At 32.0% G+C, this 24,884-nt stretch overlaps 4 protein-coding genes across 4 annotated transcripts; 1 reads left to right on the top strand and 3 right to left on the bottom strand.

The window, feature by feature from the left end:
• Nucleotides 1-3,385: 3,385 nt before the first annotated feature.
• LOC124830782 (uncharacterized) lies at nucleotides 3,386-5,986 on the bottom strand. Its single transcript, XM_047304594.2, has 3 exons — nucleotides 5,477-5,986; nucleotides 4,474-5,225; nucleotides 3,386-4,123 (listed from the first exon to the last, which is right to left on the bottom strand). Exons 1-3 carry the CDS (start codon nucleotides 5,762-5,764, stop codon nucleotides 3,625-3,627), a joined length of 1,539 nt encoding a protein of 512 aa, XP_047160550.1. The 5' UTR covers nucleotides 5,765-5,986; the 3' UTR covers nucleotides 3,386-3,624.
• Nucleotides 5,987-7,455: 1,469 nt separating this feature from the next.
• Nucleotides 7,456-8,229, bottom strand: LOC148205496 (NDR1/HIN1-like protein 13). Its single transcript, XM_088111188.1, has one exon. The coding sequence runs from the start codon at nucleotides 8,191-8,193 to the stop codon at nucleotides 7,456-7,458; it is 738 nt and encodes a 245-aa protein (XP_087967314.1). The 5' UTR covers nucleotides 8,194-8,229.
• A 2,802-nt stretch (nucleotides 8,230-11,031) lies between these two features.
• LOC148205495 (PLAT domain-containing protein 3-like) lies at nucleotides 11,032-12,005 on the top strand. Its single transcript, XM_088111183.1, has 2 exons — nucleotides 11,032-11,190; nucleotides 11,283-12,005. The coding sequence occupies exons 1-2, from the start codon at nucleotides 11,119-11,121 to the stop codon at nucleotides 11,772-11,774; spliced, it is 564 nt and encodes a 187-aa protein (XP_087967309.1). The 5' UTR covers nucleotides 11,032-11,118; the 3' UTR covers nucleotides 11,775-12,005.
• A 1,984-nt stretch (nucleotides 12,006-13,989) lies between these two features.
• On the bottom strand, nucleotides 13,990-16,747 carry TPR14 (tetratricopeptide repeat (TPR)-containing protein). Its single transcript, XM_047291326.2, has 5 exons — nucleotides 15,614-16,747; nucleotides 15,313-15,508; nucleotides 14,956-15,128; nucleotides 14,550-14,883; nucleotides 13,990-14,449 (listed from the first exon to the last, which is right to left on the bottom strand). The coding sequence occupies exons 1-5, from the start codon at nucleotides 16,447-16,449 to the stop codon at nucleotides 14,324-14,326; spliced, it is 1,665 nt and encodes a 554-aa protein (XP_047147282.1). The 5' UTR covers nucleotides 16,450-16,747; the 3' UTR covers nucleotides 13,990-14,323.
• Between the last annotated feature and the right edge of the window lie 8,137 nt (nucleotides 16,748-24,884).

Below are 24,884 nucleotides of genomic sequence, written 5' to 3'. Positions count from 1 at the left end.
GAACAGTAAAGATTCAAGAGAAATGTAAAAGGAAAGAAAAGAAAAGTGAAGGGTAAAATGAAAAGGTAAGTAGCTTGGATGAAGGGAAAAAGAGTAAAAAACATATAGAAGGAAACTTATATTTGATTTGGTTGGTGTAGTAGAATAATATTTTATATATATTTATAAAATATATATTTTTTAAATATTTGATATAAAGTAACTTTTAAAATATAAACTAAAATTAAAATTAAAATTATTATCATACTTTAATAAATATAAAAGTTATATTTCAAAATAGTAATACATTAAAATAAATTACTTTATAACATTTTGAAAATTTAAATTAATTTCTTTTTATTTATTTATTTTTATTATAATATACATACATACATACATATATTATTAAAAAAATCAAATTAATCAGTATAAAATTAAATTTTCTTTATTTTTTTTAATTTATAATATAGAAACAATTCTGGTAAAAAGTTGTAGGTGTTAAACCGAAAAAAAAAGAATATCATAACCTCCTTTGATTTAAAGTTTATGACCATTGGTAAAATCAATTCTGTATCTTGACTACGAGAGTTAGCGTTTCATTTATAGGTAAAATAGTTACAAATCGATTTCATTCACCAAAATTAGGAAAATAACTAAAATAAAAATTATAAAGATAATAACTAAAATTAAAATCAAAATAAAAATTACAAAGATAATAATTACCTATCAAATATCCTATACAATGGTATCTATCAATAAAATTTAAACTAAAAAAAAGTCAGATTTAGGTCAAATTTTTGAGTTCTATTGGGTTGAGTCCCAAACAGTTGGAATGATATACAATTTTCTAACTTTACGTCTTCAATTTCTAAGAAAAAAGATTGTCATAACTCGTCCACCATCTTTTAGCATGCATAATAATTTATGGCTGATTTACTTTACTTTTTTAGGGCAGTCTCCATTCAAGTTGAGTTACTTGTTTTAAACTAGCGTTCTCACCCTAAGTTGAGCTTGAAATTTATTTTGTTTTGTGTTGTCAAATTGGTAATTCACGGGCTTTCAACGACAATAAAAGTAATACAAATGATAAATATATATAAATGACAATTTATAACTCATGTTCAACAACCTTCATGAGCTCCCAGTGAATAACTAGGTGTGAAAACTTACTTATCATATGCATGTGATGTTTCAACTTAGAAAAATGGTGAAATCAAATACAAAGCAACCTTGATAAGTTGAGAATAGTGCTTGGTAACCACATGAGTGTTTTAATTTGTTATCACCTTTCACCAAGGCCTTTCAATAATAAGGAAGTAATTGAATATGTTCAAATGTCTAGATGAAAAATTTGTGACCTCTTAGTGGTAAGATTTCCATTGAAGGTCAGGGCTTAATTATGATCTAATTATTGCAATTTTTCAAAGATAAAAAGATTAAAGTAATATAAAGTAATTGTACCTTGTTTAAGCCCTCATAATACAAATATAATAAACATCCTTAGAAAAATAATGCTTAAATCTTATGTATGGTTTACCTTGGCTTAAATTTGATGAGAGTAAAGAGTTGATGAGCCCTCAACATACAAATATTATGAACATCCTTAGAATAACAATGCATTAATCTAATGTATGACTTACCTGAGCTTGAATCCGAGGAGCTCAAATCAACCAAGGAGCTATGAACACTCAAATATCATAAACATTTCTAAAATAACAATGTATAATCTCAAGTATGACTTACCATGGTTCTATATGAGGAGCTTAAATAAACAACGAATCCTTCAACATATGAATACTAAACACATACAAACACTAAAAATATAATATACAATGCTTTAGCATAAGAAACTCGGTTTTATATGAATAAATAATGAGCCATCAATGCTCGGATACAATCCCTCAACATTTATATACTTAATAACGAGTTAATATATCATATACCTCATATTAAACCCAAGGAGGACATATAACGAATTATTAGTACATGAATTATCAAACGTTAAGATTTTGCAAAACATGGTCATGTAGTTGAATCCCAATACAAACAAGCCTTGAGTCCTCAACTCACGAATATCAAACATTTAGTAAAACTTTAAGCTTTTACTAAACATACCTCGGGTTGAATCTAAGGAGCATAAACATCGAGCCCTCAACTCATGATTATCAATCATTCAAGATAAACTTACACAGAGCTCATATTGTATCTGAATACATAGTCACATTAAACTCTTATGAATATTATTATTTTGAATGAGTTTCTATAATATACCTTTGATATGGATCTTTTGTAGCACTAAATACCACATGCTTGAATTAAACTTTGTATTGTAGGATACATACATCATGCTTAAAATAGTTTTTGGTTACACAAGATGCTTACTTACTTAAAGCATTTTTGGTTAAGCAGGATGTTGGCTTAATTAAAGCATTTTTGGTTAAGAAGGATATTAGCCTATGAATTTTTGGTTAAGCATGATGCTGACATGCTTAAAGCATATTTGGTCAAGCAAGATGTTAGCTTGCTTAAAGTAGTTTTTGGTTACGTAGGATGTTGACTAGAATGTCGCTTTAAGCGAGCGTCCCTACCGCCCAAGCCGAGCTTGAAGTTGATTGACTCAAATCTAAAGCTTGGAGTTGTTTACGTTTGACTTTCGCTCTTACCTAATTTGCATAATTTGCTACATGGTACCGTTCTTGGTATTTCTAGTGATCATTGATTCTTAATTCAACATAGTCAAGTTGAAGTTTTATCAAGACCCCACACTGAGCACCAATTTGTTCAAGTAAAAATTTGTAGGCCTTAATCTAAAATTAAATAACAATAAAAACCTCTTTTGACTTAGTTTACGACTATTTTTAGGCTAAAATCAGTTTCATTTCTTACCGTGGGAGTTAGCATTTTATTTATAAATAAAATAGTTACAAATCATTTTTATTTTTCAAAAATAAGAGAATAAATCAAAATAAAGATTACAAAAGGTAATAATCATTTATCAATTCTCTTGTACAATTCTCTTATACAATGATATCTATGAATAAAATTTAAACTAAAAATAGATTGGATTTAAGTCCAATTCTTGTATCGAAAATTTTAGGTTACTTTTTGAATGTTTAATATACATCTTTAATTATTGGATCGAATTTCGAACGACTGGGATGGTAATACTGATAAAATATTAAATTAATTTACTTTGTTTCATTTTGTTTATTATTTTAATATTTTTATTAATTATTATTTATTATAATATTAAAGTGTACACAAAAAGATTAAAAATATAACTATTAAAATAATTATATAAACTTAAATAGTATTTAAATATTCATAAATATCATCAATTATATCATAATTTTTTTTATTATTCTCTTTTTCTCTATGTAATGGAACCAAAAAAGAATCATGAGTGTGTTGTTGAACTTGATCCGTGTAAAATTAACACTCAGACAAAATATTCAAGAATAAAGGATACAGATCTAACACCCCTGACATAAAGTGAAATGACCATGCCAGGGGATTTTGAGACATATGATTCATTCATCAAAAATTAAGGAATAAACATCTTACCGACATTTTGCAGAGGTCTCCAATATATATCTATAACATTTGATGAACGAACCACTGTTTGGTTGCAGAAGTGAAATAACACTAGGACAAAAAAACTTTCTTATCATCATCATCATCTACCTCCACACTCTCTTCCATTGGATAATCGATGTGGAACTTTCTACTTTCATTACCAATCACCCAATTTGATTCCAAATCAGAAACTTGGTAATGTTTTTCGTTGGTGGCATCTTCCAGTTGTAGACGGAGCATTTCTGAGTCCACTAACGATACCATTCTTGCTCGTTCCCTGTCCCTTGGATAGGTGTAGTAAAGCAATGAATAGACGGAGACACAGATTATCATCGGAATTAAAATTGCAGTGTAAAGTGCCTTGGCGAGAGACGCAGCATTTTCCCTGTCAGTTTGAATCCCCACAGAATCTGAGGATCCCCTTGGGATTGGTCTGTAACCATAAACACGCTGAGCCAACACTCCAACAATAGGAGGAGCAAAAGATGCCAAAATAGACTCGAATGAACAATCCAAAGCATATATAGCTGTTCGAGACTTCTCAGGAACTATTTCTGCAAATATTGGACTGTCCACACTGTTACATTTCAAATAAAACTAAACAAGCTGCATTTCTTAGCAGCTAAACAACAACTAAAATGTATTAAGAAAACTAGAATCCCATATTAATTAGACAAAATGCTTGATTAGAGCTTATACACCTTAGGAACTCTTTCTCCCACCTTACAATAGCCTTGAACAATGCATGTCTTGGTATTAGCTCTGTTATGATGTATGGATGCCAGAAAACACTTTCACCAATCTCTCTGTAATTTATCAAGGGATATTGAAGCTATCTACTATAAGAATTCCCCACAGCTTAAAACTCACTAATTCTGAATATAAAAAACATAAGCTATTACAGTTATGGAAACGTACTTGTTAGTGGCTGGAGCATTCCAGGATGTGGTGAATCCCATGATGATTAGAACAAGACCATGCGTGAAGGCAGTAGATGAATCATCTGGCAATCCCAACAGCAAAATTGCTGCTAAAGGAATGGATGAACCAGCGCTTATTTGTGACAATACTATTCTACCAGAGTTGGGTAATTTTTTGGATAAAAAATCTCCCATCCACCCTCCAAATAACGATCCAAATGAAGCAGCAACTATAAATAAGGTCCAAAGGGTCGCTGTTGTCACATGGGAGAAGCCTATTAGTTCTAACCAAAGCGTGGCAAATGACAAACCTGACCAGGGGAATGATCCAAACACTCCCTGAGCCACAATTATCTGAAAAGTTGGAATTCTAATCACTGACTTTGCTTCCTTCATTAGGTCTTTCATTTCAGAACAAAAGGACTTGTTTGGAGCTTCATTTGTTGCTGCGTGATTGCTCTTTGAATAGTGTGGATCATTAGCGAAGAGACGTACCAATATTCCCACAATAACACTGATTAATGCAACCAGATGAAAAGCTATTCTCCACCCAGGTATACCTGCAACTGTGGTTGAGGCTATAAGTACAGAGAAGAGACCACCGATGATGCTTCCTAGGTTTCCTGTTAGTTGCAGCCACCCAAAAGCCATACCACGGTTGTTATCAACGGTTGAGTCAGCAACCAGGGACTGAATTGCTGGAATAACAATGGCAAGTCCTATCCCATTTAAACCTCTTGAAATTGCCACCTGATAATCCATATCTTGCAGCACCAAATTGTTAGGAAACATGCACATGATTCTAGGAAAACTAGATCCTTTACCTAATTACTTGTAAATATCTCATTTTTACATTTTGAAGTGTCTGATACAGGAGTATCTCAATCTCATTTTATTATAAACAGTTATTCTGATTTATAAGACTGATATCTATAGCTCTAAACTATTGCTATATAAGAAAAAAATTGACGGGTAGAAGGTGAAAATAGGTTAGGAAGAACCTGTAAGAAGGTGGAGGAGATGGCAACGAGGAAGGTAGCAGCAGCCCAAAGAAAAGCTCCAAGAGCTATGACATGCGCACGATTGTGACGCGTGGCGAGGTACGCTGCCAAAGGGTAACACAGAGACTGAACAAGAGATCTAAACAGTGTGAGGGAACCCAACGCAGTGGGGTCAGCGTTCAGATCTTCACCAACCTCTTTGTACACTCCTGGAAGCAACGACTCATCTGCTCTCTGCATAATACTTGCTAGATTCACCAGCACCAGTGTCACTGTCTCTGATTTCATCTTAATCACTCTTCTCTTCTCACCCTGTGCCTTCACTTTTCACAACCCAACGCCACAGGAACTCGTTGCTGTGTCTTCTGGGGGACACATGGATACTGCGCTGCGAGCAACACAGATCGGAACTGTTGCCTTCTGAAGACAAGGTTTGCCTTGCACGTCATTCTATAAAACTTTGAAGAAATTAATAACCTAACCTCTTATTAATTAGTATTTTGAATAAGGTTTAGGTTATTCTCTACTTGACTTTGGTTTAGCTAATACAGTTTTATCACATCGATTTAAAGTTTGGTTCTTTAATACTTTTTCCCGTGACCATGTGTTTTAACGAAGGGTTAGCGTTTAGGATATACATAGTTTAAGGTATACGAGATGTTCTAATTTGAAAAATGTTATTAAATTCCCTCGCTTTTGTCTTCTTCTGCCAAAAGTCTTCTGAGCCATGTGCCCTATCTATACTGCATAGTTTTTTTGGGTTATATCTATATATCTTTAAACAAGAACAAGTTGGAGAAGTCTATGTTTTTATATAGTCAAAAAAGTTGTGGGGTATATATTTCTTAAGTAAATGGTGGACCCTGCAATTTTTTCTTAAACCTGGTTTAGTGTGATTATCACACTATTTTAACGAGTTTTCACATGAAATTTATGTTGCATACTTTAGCATGTAAACATCTCAAAATTAAGATCATTTTGCGATTGTATATAGAGTCACTATACATTTATTCATTGAGAGAATGGTCTAAACACAGAATGAAATAATAGGCCAAACCATACAATAAAATACTAGGCCAAAGCATGATGTATCCTCAAGTTGTGACAAGGATCGTGTGGTTGCTTCTCAGATTTGACTAAATTATTGATGGAGGAAGAGGTAGAAGAGAACGTGCCAGGGGATTTAATGAAATACGTTCACAACCTTTATTAGTAATACTCAAAGCTGAAACTAGAGCCTTGCATTGCAAGGTTCGTTGACCAGACCAAACTTGAAGCTGGAACACTTGACCATGGCAAGGCTTCTGAAAAAGTTAATGGAGTTATAAAAGGTAGTTGTTTGTCTGTAACAGAGGGCATTAAGACGTTGGAAAAAATATTTAAAACACCCATAATAGTTGTGGAATCAAGAGTTAACTGTGTCAGATAATCAATCAAAGTTTAGAAATGATCAAACTTAAAAATGGTCAAGTCTTATAAAATGGTAAAATCAAAGAGTTTGAGTCGCATTATATTTTATAGGGGTGGTGTAAAAGAAGAGTTGAAAGAATATTTTCTTTTCATCAAAATCAAACTAAAACATAAAAAATCAAATTTAATAAAAAAATCGAATTTATAAAAAATGGTCAAATAGGTTACTAGTGTCAAATATTCTTTTTCTTTGTATTAATAGTTTAATCCAGATTAATATAAATTAAACAATCATACGACTAATCCACGTCTAACCCTTTTTTTAGCAGCTACGCACGTACGCCGGACACACTCATAACTAAAAATATTTTTTATTTATCTACATTAGTATATATTGGATTCAAATTCTGAGATCTTGATTTCTTCGCTATTCAACTCAACATCGCTTAATTGCATAATGAAATAATTAACCAAAAAAGAAAAAAGAAAAAAAAGAAATTAATGACGTCATCATGCAAGAAACAAAACATCCATTGTAAGAGGTTAGCCCAAGAGTATGATTCAGATATTTAATATTGTTTGAATTCGGTGTAGCAGTCTTGTGAGAAGAGATGGGTTTTGCTCCCGAAATCGGAGACCTCAAAGTTGCAGAAGACATTGGACCTCATAAGCCACGTTTCGATTCCGGCGATTCTGATCCTCATCGCAAGTTTCATCTCCAATTTCAACGGCACAGGTTCCTCCCCACTGTTGCTTACCCTGCGAAACAGTGCACTGGGTCCACTCATGTTAACTATCACCGAGCTTGATTCTTCTCGACCCTGATCCAACCATGGAAACCTCCCCGCCGCAACCTTCGTCCCTTCGAAGAACAGCCACACGTCACCTGCCGCATAATGGATCCCCAGCTTATCGTTTGGGTTATTCACTCTCAAAGAAACCCTATACTGCGACCGCGAGTTCTTGTCGCCGCCGCCGCCGCTGTTCACAACCAAATTTCCGACGCTAAATGCGGGTCCCGTGGGGTTGAAGATAAAGTACAGCGTGGCCAGCGTTATGCCAACGACGGCGACGATAGATACCACGATGAGAGCGACGGTGAGAAGGACGCGACTGCCGCAGCAGCAGCAGCCGCCACTGCGCGTTTTCTTCGGGGTGACTGGCTTCCGGAACTGCTCTACGAACAACGCATTCTCGCGCGGCGGCACGCGGTACACTTGGTCCTTCGGGAATTGCACGATGTACGTTTCGTGGACGTAGCGCCCCGGAGGCGGCGGCAGAGCCTTGGCGTTGGCTTGCCCCTCCATTGTGATGCAAGCAGTGGCAGGAGGAAGTTGCTACCGTGCGCGCGCCGTGTAGGTTACGCGACTTGGTGGTTCAACGATCTCTTGCATGCATGCAATTTGGTGGGAGGTCTAGGGCATTAGTTTAGGGTGTTGGAGGAGATATTAGGAGGGTTCTGACAGCTTGGAAAACGCGAGCACACAACGCATGAGGGCATCTTTAACTTTGTTGGGGTGTTCACACTATTTCAAGAAAATTAATTTTCTATTAACAAGTGCTTTCGACATAATTAGTTTTCTCAACTATTCTATTTTTGGTGTGTATTAAGAATCATGCATATATTTGTGCTTTGAGTGTCACTTGAACTATTTTGTTTAATTTTTTATATAAATTTGTTATACCTAATTATGACAATATTTTCAAATTTGAATTTTTTTTGTTATGAATATATTTGTTATTTCAAATATTATGTACTTTATCAAGACTGTATGATTCAGTAAAAAGACATTAAAGGGATTATAAATTTAGAGAATAGAATGACCAATTTTTCTAATCTATAGATTTTTTTTAATAGATGTGACACTTGGAGTTTTGGGCAATTTATTTTATTGTTATAATAACGTATGTTTATGCTGAAATGGGACGAGAAAGTTGCTTGAGTGATGTTCTAATGTGCTGAACATTTTACTGACTTCTTACTCTGCGCGCTATGTACGAGGGTGACTTGCAGAAAACACTCTGACGCTCAAATTAGAATTTTTTTTCTTTTGTAATTCAATAATGAGTCCAAGGTAGTTTACCTCGACATTAAACCCTTATTTATAGAATTTAAATGAATCTAAGTAATTAATTTACCTCTTAACAATAGTCGTTAGAACATTAATTACACATCAACTCTGTTCAATTGTTTCCAAAACCGAATGATTGTGAGGCTCTTCTATGTGCCTACTCCCAATCGGTCTTATGTACGCCCACAGTAACAATGTGTAAATTGTTTATTGAGTTTAATAATAATTAATATTTATTTCGAGATGAGGTCATTTATTTTTAACAATCTCATTTTTATCTGAAGAGTTTATTTTTATTGACAAAACTTGAAACTCTGCAACTCTCTTTGTTGTGGCCCACCCCACACTGTCCTAAACCGGTATGGATGGTGGGTTGTACGACTTAGTGGACTTAGAATCTTAATCCACCTCACGCTTTTCATTATGAGTTTACGAACCGGTTCACCTGAATCATCCTGTATTACCATCCTTAATGAAATGCACATAAATACAAAAAATATTTCGATGTTTTTTTAATTCATAAATAAATATCAAATACTTGTTTCAAGACTAAAATAATATATCACATGCTTTCCAGATTTAAATTAGTTAAATTTAGAAAAAAAATACACGTATATATCTTTAAATCTGATTAATCTCTATAGAAAATTACATTTTTTATGCATGTATTCAAATCTCTTTTAATATATATACTTTCTTAAGAATAAGTTTTCACTTTATCTTCTTAAATTATTGTTGATTCGTTTTCAATCTTTAGTGTTAATATTTAATTAAAGATAATAAAATAGTTATCTCAAAACTAGCCATAAAAATATTTAAATTTGTTAGTACATTTGATTTATTCTCTAAAATTTTGGAATCAGTAATAAAGTATAACATGTGTATAATAAGATAATTTAGTAATGATATATTATTTGTGCGCTTGATTGTAGGTTAATAAGAAAAAAAAATTCAAAAAATAAGGTACAAAATATTGAAAAGTGATATTCATAATACTTGTGTTGTAAGGAAGAAGTGGCAAATTAGTTTAGAGATGATGTACGGGTAACTTATGCGTTATTTATGTGTATGGGTTATTTAGTATCAACATTGGATATTGATACAATCGGTAAAAAGTCTAACAACTAAAACAAATTGTGCAAGTAAAATTGGTGGATTTTTTTATTTTCTCTGGTCTCTATTACCACTTGTTTTTGTGATTATGATTGATTCTTTATAACTTAAAGCATTATTAAAAGTTAAGAAATTTGATTTCTTTTCTTGTACATATTATCATTTCTAATTTCTTTTCATCTTTTATATTTTTGTTATCATACACGTGAACAAAATATAAAAAATATATGGATGGATTAAAGATCAACACATATCGATATAAGTTACTGTATTAAGTTTCATTATTATTGTTTACTATTATTTTCAATATTTACATACTAAGAAAAAACATATTATCGACAGAAACAAACATTCATCGATAAACATTCATCAATAATATTCATTGATAAAATGTATGATTGAATTTTCTTCTTTCATTTTTTTTTCTTTATTTCATCATCTTTTTCCTCCTCACCACTAGTCGATTTTTGTGTCAACAAATTTAGTATATGTCATAAGTGTTTTTACTTCATTAATTATGAATTTAGAATAAAATTGATTCCATAAAAAAAACAAAGTATACGAATATATATCTAAGACAACCAAAACAATTAAGACATTATTATCTTAAATCCACTTTTTTTAAAAAAAAAATTATGTCCTATGAAAGAGAAATTGAAGAATTAAAAAATCGTTTTCAAGTGATTGAAACTAAAAGGAATGAAAATTGATATAGGATATTAAAATTAATAACATTAATTTTAGAATGAGACAGTGATGGTCTAACATTTTTCACATTAAGAAACATAATTAAAACTTTATCCAACCCTTTTATCAATAGAAAAGAACTTTATTGAACGCTTTTCATTAATAGAAAGATTGAATTTTACAAAGTAAGAAAATAGAGGGAAAAGGTTATTAATTGTATTTTATAGGTAATGTAATGATGTGATGGTATTTTAATAATATCCTGATGGAGAGAAAGTGGAAGCATGTTCCTCGCGTCCCCCTTTATAAATCACTACCGATGGCGACACCTTCTTCTTCAGCACTCCAAGGGACGCAAAAATGGCACCTTCAACATTCTCTCTATCCCTCCTCTTCCTCCTTTCACTCTGCATCGCGGGAACAGTTAGATCGGTAAGACAAAACTCTGCAATTATTCATAATTTTCACGATCTCGTTAATCTCTGCCATACTGTTACTCAGCTCGGAAGTTTAATTGAACGCAGGATGACGATTGCGTGTTCACGGCGTACGTTAGAACCGGATCGGTGGTTAAGGGCGGAACCGACTCCAAGATCGGGATCAAGTTGTACGACAAGTACGGCTACTACATCTACATTAAAAACCTCGAAGCGTGGGGCGGTTTGATGGGGAAGGGTTACAACTACTTCGAGCGCGGCAACCTCGACATCTTCAGTGGGAAGGCACCTTGTCTTGACGGACCCGTTTGTGCCGTCAACGTTACTTCTGACGGATCCGGTTCGCACCACGGCTGGTACCTTAACTACGTCGAAGTCACCTCCACTGGGCCCCACATACCCTGTTCTCAGGAACAGTTCGAGGTGGAAGAGTGGCTCGCTCTCGATACCTCCCCCTACCAGCTTTGGCAAGTCAGGAACCACTGCCGCTATAGCTTGGAACAGGCCCGGCCAGCTTCGGAGCGCGCTGAATCCGAATCCGAATCCAGATCCGGATCTGGACCCAGATCTGCAATCTAGAATGCACGTCCATGAGGAAGGTTTATGGCAACGGTCGCGAAAAAATAAGTACCGCCTTAGTACTTGAATTGGAAAAGCGGGTTTGAGGGTTCAAAACCCGTTGTTTTCTTTGTGGTTTTCAATAATAATGGAAACTATCTGTATCAATCGCTATGGTATTGTAGTCCTGTGTATTGAAAGTTTTGAATTCGCTTTTCAAAATATTACAAGACGAACTTTTTACAGGCTTCAGATACGCCTCTTACTCCAGAATAAACCAATTTGATTGCAAGATAAGAAATAACCAGTTACATGGAATTTATACAGAGAAAATTACATCTATAATTCAAGTTAATTCACGAAGATAGCATAGTTAATGTACACACGGAATACGTATAGAATCATTAACACGATCATACCTGCCGGATCATCTGAACGGATTAACCAATAAAAATTAGCTTTGGTCAATATATATTGGAAAAAAACAAAAACTTTAGTAGGACTATTATAAAAGGTCATAGCCAATTTTTTGTTACTTGGACTGAAAAACAAGTAAATTAGTACTTGCTTAATTTTTTTTTTTCATTTGGGTCTAAACTTTTGAAAAGTATCTTAATTACATTCTTTTAAAAAAAATTATTAACATTTTAATGACATATTAATATATTATCTTTTCATTTTCTTTAACACTTTTTACTGTCCACGTATCATATTTTTTTTATGACAAGTCATTGTCATTATCACATGACAGAATAATGCCACGTCTTAACGTCAGTAGTTTAGATTTTAATTTAGTTTATATATATATATATATATATATATATATATATATATATATCTTTTTAATTTAATTTAGTTTAATTTTTTCAAAATAGAACAATGTATTTAGATTAAATTTATTACTTTTATAAATGTCATATTGATATTGTTTTATCAAAAATATTTTTTTACATATTATATTATTATATATTATTAATCCTCTCTTTGTTAATCATGTTTCTGTAACAATTTTTTGAAATAAATACTATTATAAAATTTATATAAATAATAAATTTGATTCGAATTAAAAGAAGAAGAAATTTATTATTTTGTATAAATTTTATTAAAATTAATTTATTCTTATAAAAAATTATAAAAAAATATATTGATAATATATTAATTTTAAATGTTTACTTTTTTTGTTTGTAAAAGCATTTTTACTTAATTAATTTTAATTTTATAAAAAAACATGAATTAATAATATACAATATAACGTAATAGGTTAAAAAAGTCATATTTAATAAAAAAATATCAATATAACATTTATATAAATAATAAATTTGGTTTTAATTTGAAAAATAATAACATTGTTTCATTTTGAATAAAAATTAGGACTAAATTTAATAAAAAAATGTATATAAACTAAATTAAATCAAGACAATAATACTTTGTATTGACATTGACAAATATACAGAGACTACTCTTTTAGGTGATGTATCACATAAAAAATGTAACATATGGACAATAAAAAAGTTTGTAATTTTTTTTAAATTTAAAAGAATTTAAAAAAAAAATCTTATATTGATACAGACATGATGTTAACATAATAAATAAAAAAATAATAATTAAGGCAATTTTTTAAAAATTGGAATGCAAATAAAAAAAACATTAATTAAGTAAATATCAAATTATAACTTTTTAATCAAAGGAGAAAACAGAAATTAAGCCTATAAAAAATAAAATTACTAAAATGGATGGATGGTACATTATTTAGTACTCAACTGTGTTGTTTTTATTTAATGGTGTTATGATAATCAACTGCTCTTTGTCATGTCGTTTATTAACATGAGGTTGGTTGTTCAAGGACGAAGAGTAAAATTTTCGTTAAGTTTGTATGTCATGCCGTAGGAATTAGTAAAGGAGTTTACAGAAACATTAACAACAGCAACAGCTGATATAACTTCTTGTACGTGACTTTTTGCCACGTGATTAATCATATGTTTTTATTTTTTGCTAATACTTGCATTGTGTTTTTTAACTACAGAAATCGTTTTTTCTTCATTACACGTTTGTTTATTTAATATTTTCTGACGAGAAATTAATGTTTCACGTGTAAATCAGTTGGGGTATAATTTATTAATTTGCTTATCGAGATGAAACAAATTTACATGTGTAGATATATCTTGATTTAAAAAACAAAATAGTTTCTTTAAAATCAATCTGTCCATGGCAAAACATGGGAGGATATCAAGCTATCTCCAACCATTGAATTCAAAGTTCAATCTCAATATAAAAATGGAAAATTTTGGTCCTTCACTTGATTGATTCAACATTAGAAATAATTAAAGTGACACTTTCCCCCTGGCAATGGGTCCCTAGTGTTCCTCCACAACTTCCTTTATCCTTTTTATACAAAGGAATTGATAATTAATTGATCATTCACCATAAGTTTGCTTATCTATCATCCTTCACATTACAAGCAGAGTAGGGCCATTTTCCTTTGTCACGCATCACTTCTCATATTTCTTCACCAAAATCAGGGTCTAAAGTACTAACCATTCTCTCTACAACTCCACCGTACTTGAATACCTTCATTCCCTTCGCTGTTGCATAAGATGCTCTTTGGCCTCCATCAAAGACGTTCTTATTCCCTCGTCCTCCGGTGACTCTTTTACCAATATTTCATAGTCTTGAACCGAAGCTTCCCATCTTTTCAACTACAATTGCATCGTAAACATAACACAAACCACATCAAAAATGTTAAAAGCACACTGCATTACGTTCATAAACAAAGGAAACTTGAGTGCATCTTTTTACCTTTGCATTGCAATCTGCCCTTCTTAGCCTGGCCCTCATGTAAGATGGTCGCAAGTTAAGAGCAGCATTGCAATCTTCCACGGCCTTCTCAAATTGGCCTAATTTTGATCTACACGCAGCTCGGTTGCATAGCAAAACTGAGTTATATGGATCATTCTCTAACCCCTCTTCATAGGCAACACAAGCTTCTGAGAAGTTTGATGCCTTGAAAAGCTCGTTTCCATTTGATCTAGCCCTTGCCACAGCTTTAGCCTTCATCATCACCTTCATCGCATCCTTGTTGTTTGAATCTAGCTTACATGCTTGATTAATTGCAACAAGAGCATCTTCAAATCTGGTACAACAATGAGTGTTATAGAAGATCAAGAAGCACATTCTGTTCTTCCTTTATAAATGACACGCTAACCTGCCAACTGCCAAATAAACCCGAGCCCGAATCACCAACAGGTTTGCATTACAAATTTGTCCAAAGAACCTGGTGCACTGATCAACATCAAAATTAGGTCCCTTCATAAGTGCTTCCTCTGCATGTTGATGCCTACGGAGCTTCAAAAATGCCTCGGCTTGCAACGCAAATATCTTCAGGTAAAGCCACAATCAGAGTCATATTAGCATGATTGGAGTGCATGTGCGTATGCATGCAAGAAAGAGTTAATACAAAGTATTACATTCTCATGATCACAATTAGTTCCTATGTGACTGACAAGTCGTGTGGAGATTATTATCCTAGAAATGTGTAGTGTAATAGAGGACATAAGCAAACCTGTGGAGCAGAATCTGCACCAGATGAAATAGCGTTGCTGGCCTCCTTAATCAAGTTGTTCCAATCTCCTATCCTACGTGCCTCAGTGCATTTGTTTAAATGGAACTGAATTCTTTTTATTTTAGCCATCTCCTCCGGGTCAGCCTCCGATCCTGCTAGTTTGTAATGATAAAGAGCCTTGTCTGTTTCTCCTAATCTGTCGCCAACCATAAACTAACACTTAGACAATAAGAAAGAAAGAAAGAAATAAAATGGAAGTACTATATTTCACAATCACAGTTTATTTCTTGTGCGAGAATACCTCTTGCTCAGGTTCCCCAATCGCTGATGAGCTCTTTGATAATGAGGCTCTATTCGAATGGCTTCTCTGCACTCGAACACAGCCTCCAGAAGCCTCCCAAGACCCGTTAAAGCTGCACTTTTGTTGCTCCTGTAGGAAGCTCTATTGGGGTCAATTGAAATTGCAGCATCATAAAGAGCCAATGCTTCTTGAAATCTTCCATTCTTGTAATCCTCATTGCCCATTATCTTCAATTGTTCGGGGTCCATTCTAGTAGAAACGACCCTGCATAGAGAACCCACTTTTTCCGTGCTTCCTTTACTTGCATTCTCCACCCTTTGGTTTGTGTATCTTCCATTAGAAACAGGGGTTTCGTCGCTTTTCTTGGACCGATAATCCCCGACGTTCTGAGAATAGGTGTTGGTATTCCCTCCTTTCCTGAGGTTACCTAAATTACTGTGCATCATCACGTTGCTAGAAGAAGCACGAACAAGGGTGTTGCTTCCCTTTTGGCGATCGGAAAACATGCTTTCAAGTTCACCAGAAATGCCAACTGCATCTTTAGGGACCCTTCTTCCATTGTTCACGTAGCCCTCGGTTTGTAACACTTTAGGATGGTTCCTTTGGAGGGTTTGGTTAACAACAGGGACTGGTTTGGCGTTTGAACCAGGTGAAGAATCTGCGTGTTTATCGGATGAAGATGTTTCAATGGAAGTTACACCTTCACGACTCCCCTGTTGTTTTTTTGTGTCTGAGGTGTTTGAAGCCTCTTCAAAATTGTCGGGATTGTCTTTGGGAGTAGAACGCCAGAATATTAAACCACCACAGCCACATTTACTCAGGGAGTTGTTTCCCATGTTCAAATGGTTTGGTTATCTGTGTTTAAGGATGCTTCATTAAGGCGGTGTTGTTGTTGATCATGATGAAAGATTGGTAGAAACCATGTAAAATCGAATTGAAACAACAAAAGCTTCAATCTTAAAATGTGAACAGGTGAACGTACAAACATAGATACAAACCATCCGGCAGGGGTTCCTAGGAGACAAAACTGCTTCCTTTTCTGTTCCTTACAGTTGGAAAGATTATACGAAATTGCATGAAGAAGAAAGGAGGGGAGGATATGCAGAAATGTGTAAATTTTTTAAAAGCAAAATGCAATAGTTAGTTTTCAGTTTTTTTGTTTCTTGTTTCGTTTCAGTTGCTTGTTTGATTATGTGTGGATCAAGGATTTCGACAATTTTGGAAAATGGTAGATTTCCTATTATGCCCTCCTTCATTTCTTACATCTCAACAACTAAGACAAACATGCATCGCACGTTTGCATGCCAGCTGTAACGTATATGTAAACAAATCTATGACCTTATTTTCGTATCTGAAAAGTTAATGGAAGAAAACAACCCATTGAATAATAATAATTTAAGAAAAATTATTATTGATGTTTGTTTTAAATTGATATTTTTTTTATTATAAAATACTAGTTTTCCGACCGTACGTATGCACTCGTTATTTTTTATTTTTTATACTTATTTATTAGTTAATAATATATTTCACTTATAAAATATAGGTTTAAACTCTCCCTTGATCCTAATTTTTGTATGGAAATCTTAGTTCGGTTCTCATTTTTTCAACAATCTCAATTGAATCTATATATTTGTAAAATATCTCAATTGAGTCCAAATATTTATAAAATTGAGCCAATTTTATCCTAAGCGTTAAGTCGTCACGACATTAAAATGTGCTGAGGTGGATATGCTGAAATGAATATTTTATTAAAAAAATATACTCGCAGTGATGACATGGAATTTAATAAATTAAAAAAAAATTAATACGTCAAAATATTTTATTACGTGTTGAACGTTCTTCTTTCCTTCTTTTTTTGCTGGTTCTGTTTAAAAGTTTAAAAGTTACAAGGAGGAGATGGTGCTACTCACGGAGGCATCCTTTCTTTCGCTGGGCCTGGTAGAGTTCCTCCTTTCTTGTGGTGCGGCGAGACGTTTTGGGTGGATGATTTTGATTTCCTGTTCTGCAGGTTTTGATTCAGGACGTAATCCTCTTCCTCTTCTAAGATTGCGATTAGGGTTTCAGTTTTCTCTTCTAAGATTGCGATTAGGGTTTTAGTTATTCTGAAGATTTGGGGGGGTTTTCTGTTCGATCATCTGATTTCTTCTGCAACTTTAGATGTAGGGTTTCATTCCATTTGAAATTGGGTTTTCCACGTTCTTATGGTTCGATTAAGGTTGATGGATGCGATACGAGATTCGTCTCTGGAATTGAGGGTTATATTTTGAGAAATTTTGAGTTTTTATGCGTTTTAAGGTCCTGGTTCGGAGTGGTTGTGGGTGGTTGCTGCAAACGGAGCAGCCATAGAGGTTGTGGTGATGGATAACCGTGGAGTTCTCAGGCTTGCGATGGACTGGCGGATTTCCTGGAACATAGACGAGTAAAACCGAACGCTGTTGATCCAATCCTTGCTGGCGTAGCGCTTAGGTGTCGTCACGGCGACGGAGGCGGAGCGAACCTCCAAGGAGAAGAAGCAGAAGTCGTCGAGGGTGCAAGACTCTCCAGCGAGGGTGATGACGTAAGCAAACCTTACGGTGACGATGAGAAGGCTGATGATGAGTAACTGTGTCAAAACATTTCTGAGTAAGGTCGGCTTCCTTGTGGCAGGCTCCATGGAAACAGATTGTACACTTTTCTTCAAGAAAATAGTAATTACGAGAAAAAAAATTAAATGAAAATATGCTTTCAATATTTCTTAAGAGTGAAGGAGTGGTTAGCGTCGAATGATAAAACAGGATAAAACAGAAAAAAAAAAATAAATGAAAATATGCTTTCAATATGGCTATGGATTCCTACTTGAGTTCTATGAAACAGTGATGAAAAAGAAAGAGAAGAAGTGATAAAAATAAGAGGAATGCGGTGTGGAGGTTAGTGGTGATGGAGACAATAGGTTGTTTCTCGAGAAAGAGAGCAAGGTTTGCCTTCATCCACCCACAAGAAACAAAGAGCTTTCAAATGATATAATTTTTCTAATTTTTTTTAATTTATTAAATTCCATGTCAGTGACAGTATATTATTTTTAATAAAATATCCATCTCAGCATATTTTAACGCCGTATGTGACAACTTAACGGTTAGGGCAAAATTGGTTCAATTTTACAAATATTTGAACTCAATTGAGATATTTTACAAATATATAGACTCAATTGAGACAGTTGAGAAAATCAAGATCGAACTGAAATTTTCATACAAAAATTAGGACAATGGTTTAAGCCTAAAATATTTAATAAAATAGTAACTAGATATGATAAAAAGGTAATGGTAATTTTTTTATAGTAAATGATGAAGTAAGTGACTGTTGATTCACATTTTATTTCATCGCTAAGGTTTGAATTAGACTATATTGTTATAAATATTACTATTAAATTAATGAAGAAGTAAATGTTAATGATATAACAATGATTTTAGTTTTAAATATAATAAATGTAATTGGTATTATAATAATTTTAGACTTACTGTCTTTCTATTTAGTAGACTCTAAAAAGAACATGAAGTTGAAGTTGATATTAAAATTTGTAAATAAAACTAATATAAACTGTTTAAACGATAGAGATATTATATGGAATGAGAAAAAAGCGAAGTTAAAATTAAAATATTATAAACAAATGTAAGTATATTATGAGATATAATCCCAATTAAAAAAGTGAGAGTAACATGAAATATATTATAATATAAGAAAATAAGATACTATATATAAGAAAAGAATATATTAAGAAATTTACTTTATTAAATATTTTTTTTTGTTGGTTCTAAAACTTAATAGTTTTAGTCATTTGATATTTTTAATTTTATTTTTATTTTGTTGACATATGTGTATGGAAATTGTTATATTTTTATTTATATTTTTTTCTATGCATAAAATTTATTTTACTTTCTTATCCTTTTTTATTTTTAAATTAATTTTCCTATCTTATTATTAATTTTATCTTTTATAACTTCTAATTAATTGTTATTTTAATGAAAAATTAAATAATACCTTATATTTAAATTATAATTTTTTTTATACTATTTTTTCATTTTTCATTTTATCTTTTTATGATTTATACTATTATTTAAATTTTTTTCCTAAAAAGTTATTTTCCTCTTTTATCCATTTAATTTATTTTTAATATGGTTTACCGTAAAAATACCAATATATTTCAAGTCTAACATTTAATAATAATAAATTATTATTTTTGCTCTTAAATAAAATTATTAGTTTCTCAAATTTAAAATTTTTATATTAATCTCTAAAATGACAATTATGTATAAAGTTGGAATAATTTTGTTAATCAATTTAATCCATAATATGCATTTTTAAAAAATATTTTAAGATTTTTTTTCATTTTTAAAATAAATAAATAATTATTTCTTTAATGTGTGTCATTAGACACATTTTAATCATCATTAAAAATAATTCCAAACGTATTTTAATTATATTTATTATTAAAAAATAAATTATATTTAAAATATTAATTTCTTTGCACTATACTATTTTTTTCCATCTTAATTTTATCTTTTTATAATTTTAATTACTTGGTATTTAATAAAGTATTAAAGAATATGTAACATCCCAAAAATACAGTAACATACCATATAATAGAATAATTACAATTAGTAATATTTCAGTTCAATTTTATACTAAGAGAACGTACGCGCATGGCCGAACGACCTTACAGAAAGAGTTACTATGCTAGGACAAAACATAAGTACAAGTCTGACCGATCGGTGTACAAAACCAAGTACCGAACGGTTATACATACAAGGAGGAGAAAGAGGTGAGCGACTGTCTATTAAAAAAAAACTACTTTACTGACCGAACGTACTATGGTTCGGTCTTAACTTTAACGTCCACCAAATTTTCTTCTTCCAGAGTATCTTCTAACAGCGCGTCTCCTTTTGCTCACACCCACACGGATGATCATTGCAACGACAAGACGAACGTACAAGACGAGACAACACAAGGAAAACACATGGTAAGCTTATATAATTTAATTCATGCATCAACATATATTTTAAACAATCCAACACACAAGAGAATGTCAACATACGTATCATACCAAGCCTATCACTAGACTGACCGTCCGGACTGTATGACATCTGTGTAGCTACGACGTTCGTGCACCCAGGTGGTGTAGTAACTGGGATACACTCAACAGCTGCCACCCGAGGTTAGCCCTATCTGTCCAAAGTACCCCTAAGGACTAGGACCTCCTGCCGCTCCCACACATGACCTACCCTCCTTTACATGAGGACGAGTACTCACGGAACATCAGGATGAATCGACAACTTAGCATTACCACAGTCATACTTTACCAATTCCAATATTCACTCAGGAGTCGTTCCTCCTTGGAACGCTCGTTCATATTCCACATCATTGTATACGTCTCATATACTTTTCATCATTTATTACTCATCATTTTAATTTCATCCTTATTACAATTTCTAATAACTTCAAATACCGAACGTTCAGTCCTCACCCAGAACGAGGATTGAACACTAAGAACGAGACCGAGAAGCCGCCCGTTCCAGATTTGAATAAGACCAAAAAGGTTTACTAATAGATTTAGGAATAAACCAAGTACAATCATATACCATATGACGAACGTTATTTACAACGTGAATCAGTTGAATGAACTGAATCTCGTGAGTTCAAACTCATACTCAAACCATAAATCGAGTAAAGGGCTCTAGGCCGGATCCCATGAAAGTAGACACGACAAAACGTTAAATAACCATATTTAGAATCATTCATATACAGAAACCGAATGCCAGTCAAAGACCTAACACGGTAAAGGAAATTCTACTGATATTGGACGAACGCTATTTCATCAAGATTGATTTTTACAAGAAATGAGTACGAGCACTAGGTATAAGACTGAGCACTACTCAGTACGAGCGCTAAGTGTAAGACCGAGCACTAATAAACTTCTAATAAAAGGTTTGATAAATATTTTAAGTTACTATTGAAGTGGTGTTTACGCACGGCAATAATATACAATTACATATATATATATATATATATATATACATATATATATATATATATGTGTGTGTGTGTGTGTGTGTGTGTGTGTGTGTGTGTGTGTGTGTGTTGGGTTTATCACAGTAGAATCAAGTATAACTATGTTTAGCCGAACGCTCAAGCATAGTATTACCCCACGAGGGCGCTCGTCCTACACTAGGATTCTCTCCAAATGAAAGAACCCCTTTTTAACTATGTTCACCAGGAAAACTGAACGATCAATGACCGTTCAATGACGAACGTACTTTATCATAGTGAAATTTTCATATCCAGAATCCATTTACATTCAAACTCATTTCTTAACTTATAACTTCATAACTTTATAAAATTCATATCATAATAATAAATCAGATTCCACATAAACAATCATATAGCATTTATACTTCATATACATTTAATCACATAGTAACATGCATTCATTTTCAGCGAACGTGCAAACGAACATACAACTAAATTAGATAAGCTTCCCTTACCTCTAGTGTGAACGGACGTTCTACAGACCGCAACTCGGTTTGCCAAACTAAGATTCCTTCTACCCTCAATGCTCAACTACTCTTCGAACCAAAATCAAACATCAAGCCAATAGGGTTCAGAATTAAACTAAGGGCTCATGCAACCAGAACTTGGTTTGCATGTTCACAAGAACGAACGACTAAAAGGAAGGAAACTTACCAGTTTCAGAACTTGAAACTGTTCGGTTCAAGATGAAGCTCGGGACGCCGGGAACGCTTCTACGGTCTCTGAATGATGATCGGAGAAGGGAAAGGGTGAGTTTTCTTAGAGAAAAGATATATTTTCTAGTGAGAAGAAGGAGAAAATGAAAGATCAGAGTAGTTGGAAGAAGGGTGCATGTAGAGAAGAGTGGGACGGAAGTTTCAAAAAAATCATTTTCTTCCCACGTCCAAACGAGCGTCCGCTCTCCTGCCGACACCTGCCTTCCACTATCTGATTTCAGAATCCTAAATGCTTGACACCTGGCGTCCGCGCAGAGAGATTTTGAATGCGTTTTAAATGAGGTCTGACAGAATAACTTTTATATGAAAGTATTAATTATTTTCTACACTTTTCACTTTTAATTTTATCTTTTTATATTTTTTATTTACTGGGTTATTTAATAAAATTAAATTTAGAAAAATGTATTTTACTTTAATTTTTTAAAATAATATATATTTGTCAACAATACAAATTGTTTTACGGTCCTCTAACACAATTTTCTCCATATGAATTTTTTTTATCAACTTAAACCATCATACATAAAAAAATATTTTAAAAATTAATTTATTTTTAAAATAAAAACATAATTACTTATTTTAATATATGTTTTTAGATAAATTTTGATCATAATTAAAGTTTTTGTCTAATACATTTTTAGAATATTTATTATTAAAGAATATTTTTTATTTAAAATATTAATTATTTGATGATTTAATAAGTCATTAATAATACTTATATGTAAAGTATTATTTTTTTACTATTTTTTCATTTTTAATTTTTTCATTTTTATAATTTGTAATTATTTTGTCATATAATAAAATTAAATTCGAAAAATATATTTTACTTTTATTTTTAGATTAATATTATTTAATTATAATATATATATTTATTAACAATATAAATTGTTTATAATGTTCTATTAAAAATTCTCTCCCATATGATTTTTTAACCAATTTAAGCCACGATGGTCATCGCTAAAAATTATTTTAAAATTAGCTTATTTTTAAATAAAAAATTAATTATTTCTTTTAGTATATGTCATTAGATACATTTTAGTCATAATTAAATTTTTTGTGTAATGTATTTTTAATATATTTATTATTATAGAATAACTTATATTTAAGGTGTTAATTCTTTTTTCAATATTTTTTTGTCATTATTAATTTTACTTTTTCATAATTTCAAAATATTTGGTGATTTAATAAGATATTAATAATTAACTTATTTTTAAAGTATTAGTTTTCTTTTACACTATTTTTCTCGTTTTTTAAATTTATCCTTTTATGATTTATAATTACTTTGTCACATAATAAAGTTAAATTTTCAAAATTTGGAAAGAATTCTTTCATGATTTTGAAATCCATAGTATCTTTAACTAGATTTTGAAACTATGTAAGTTATTTAATTGAATTTTAAAATTTGGTGCTTTACTAAATGGCTCGTTTCAAAATTAGGTGTTTCTCTGAATCGGATTTCAAAATTTGGAATTACTGAAACTATTCATTTCACAATTTTCAAAATTTGATGAATATTTTTACAAACTGGATTTCAAATTCCAGTACATGTAAAATATAATAAAAATAAATATCAAATTCCATTCATATAACAAAATATAGAAGTGAAGAAGAATAAAACGAACATGTGTACTTATTTCAAACGAAGATGAATAAAAATAGAAAAAGTTTAAAATAAAAATGAACGAAAATGAAGGAAAAAACTGAGCTGTTAAAAAATAATAATAAAGCACAAGTTGAAGTTGAAGGAGAGAGAAAACGTGTTTTTTTCTAAATGTGAAAATAATTTAGGGGTGTGAGGATTTGAATAAATATGTTTGATAAGGAACAATTAGTATTTACCTAATTAATTTAATATATTATAGATATATTTGGATGGGACATATTTGACATAGTAAAATTTAGATGTGTAAAAAGAAAAATTGGAGATACAGGAAGAAAGTCCCTTTGGGATGTGTCATTATTATGTGGGCTTATGGGGTTGATGAGGCCCAAAACAAAAATACAAGGTATTTTGTTTATTACCTTCGTATTTTCTTCGTATTTTGATTATTTTCTTTAATATTTCTGCTAATTTCTTCCCGCTGTGTAGGGTCCTGTATGTATCATATAAAACCTTTTATCAAAGAAACATGCATTTCTTCTATGTTCCTAACATAGTGGAATTTCAACAAATATAAAGGAATTTAAAGGGGAATAAAAACTTTAATAAAAAGAAGTTATTTGTTTGTGTGTGTTTTGTGAACGTTCTGAGTGAATTATATGTATTCAAACAACAATTAAGTTTCAATTTCCTATTTATGGTTAATAAAAATTGGAAAAATTCAATTAGAAAGCATATAAAACTTAACTATATTCCATGTGTTTTGTCAATTTTTTTGAGACTATATATCTCTTTTAAAAAAACAGTAATTACCCTTCAATCGGACAAAATTATGATAAACAACTAATTAAAAAAATGACTGGATGATTAATTTAACTAGGCAATACATTGTAACGCG

The sequence above is a fragment of the Vigna umbellata genome, chromosome 1 (assembly GCF_029865625.1).
Source record: "Vigna umbellata cultivar VRB3 chromosome 1, Vumbellata_1.0, whole genome shotgun sequence".
In the NCBI taxonomy this organism is placed as follows: domain Eukaryota; kingdom Viridiplantae; phylum Streptophyta; class Magnoliopsida; order Fabales; family Fabaceae; genus Vigna; species Vigna umbellata.
This window is presented reverse-complemented; position numbering and strand designations above follow the sequence as displayed.

Coding starts and splice junctions, on each gene's coding strand:
- LOC124830782 (XM_047304594.2), bottom strand. CDS start 5,764: ATGAAATCAGAGACAGTGACACTGGTGCTGGTGAATCTAGCAAGTATT. Junction 5,226..5,476: donor TCTCCTCCACCTTCTTACAG/GTTCTTCCTAAC, acceptor ATGGATTATCAG/GTGGCAATTTCAAGAGGTTT. Junction 4,124..4,473: donor AATGCTCCAGCCACTAACAA/GTACGTTTCCAT, acceptor CAGTGTGGACAG/TCCAATATTTGCAGAAATAG.
- LOC148205496 (XM_088111188.1), bottom strand. CDS start 8,193: ATGGAGGGGCAAGCCAACGCCAAGGCTCTGCCGCCGCCTCCGGGGCGC.
- LOC148205495 (XM_088111183.1), top strand. CDS start 11,119: ATGGCACCTTCAACATTCTCTCTATCCCTCCTCTTCCTCCTTTCACTC. Junction 11,191..11,282: donor TCGCGGGAACAGTTAGATCG/GTAAGACAAAAC, acceptor AATTGAACGCAG/GATGACGATTGCGTGTTCAC.
- TPR14 (XM_047291326.2), bottom strand. CDS start 16,449: ATGGGAAACAACTCCCTGAGTAAATGTGGCTGTGGTGGTTTAATATTC. Junction 15,509..15,613: donor TTGGGGAACCTGAGCAAGAG/GTATTCTCGCAC, acceptor GGTTGGCGACAG/ATTAGGAGAAACAGACAAGG. Junction 14,450..14,549: donor GGGCAGATTGCAATGCAAAG/GTAAAAAGATGC, acceptor ATGCAATTGTAG/TTGAAAAGATGGGAAGCTTC.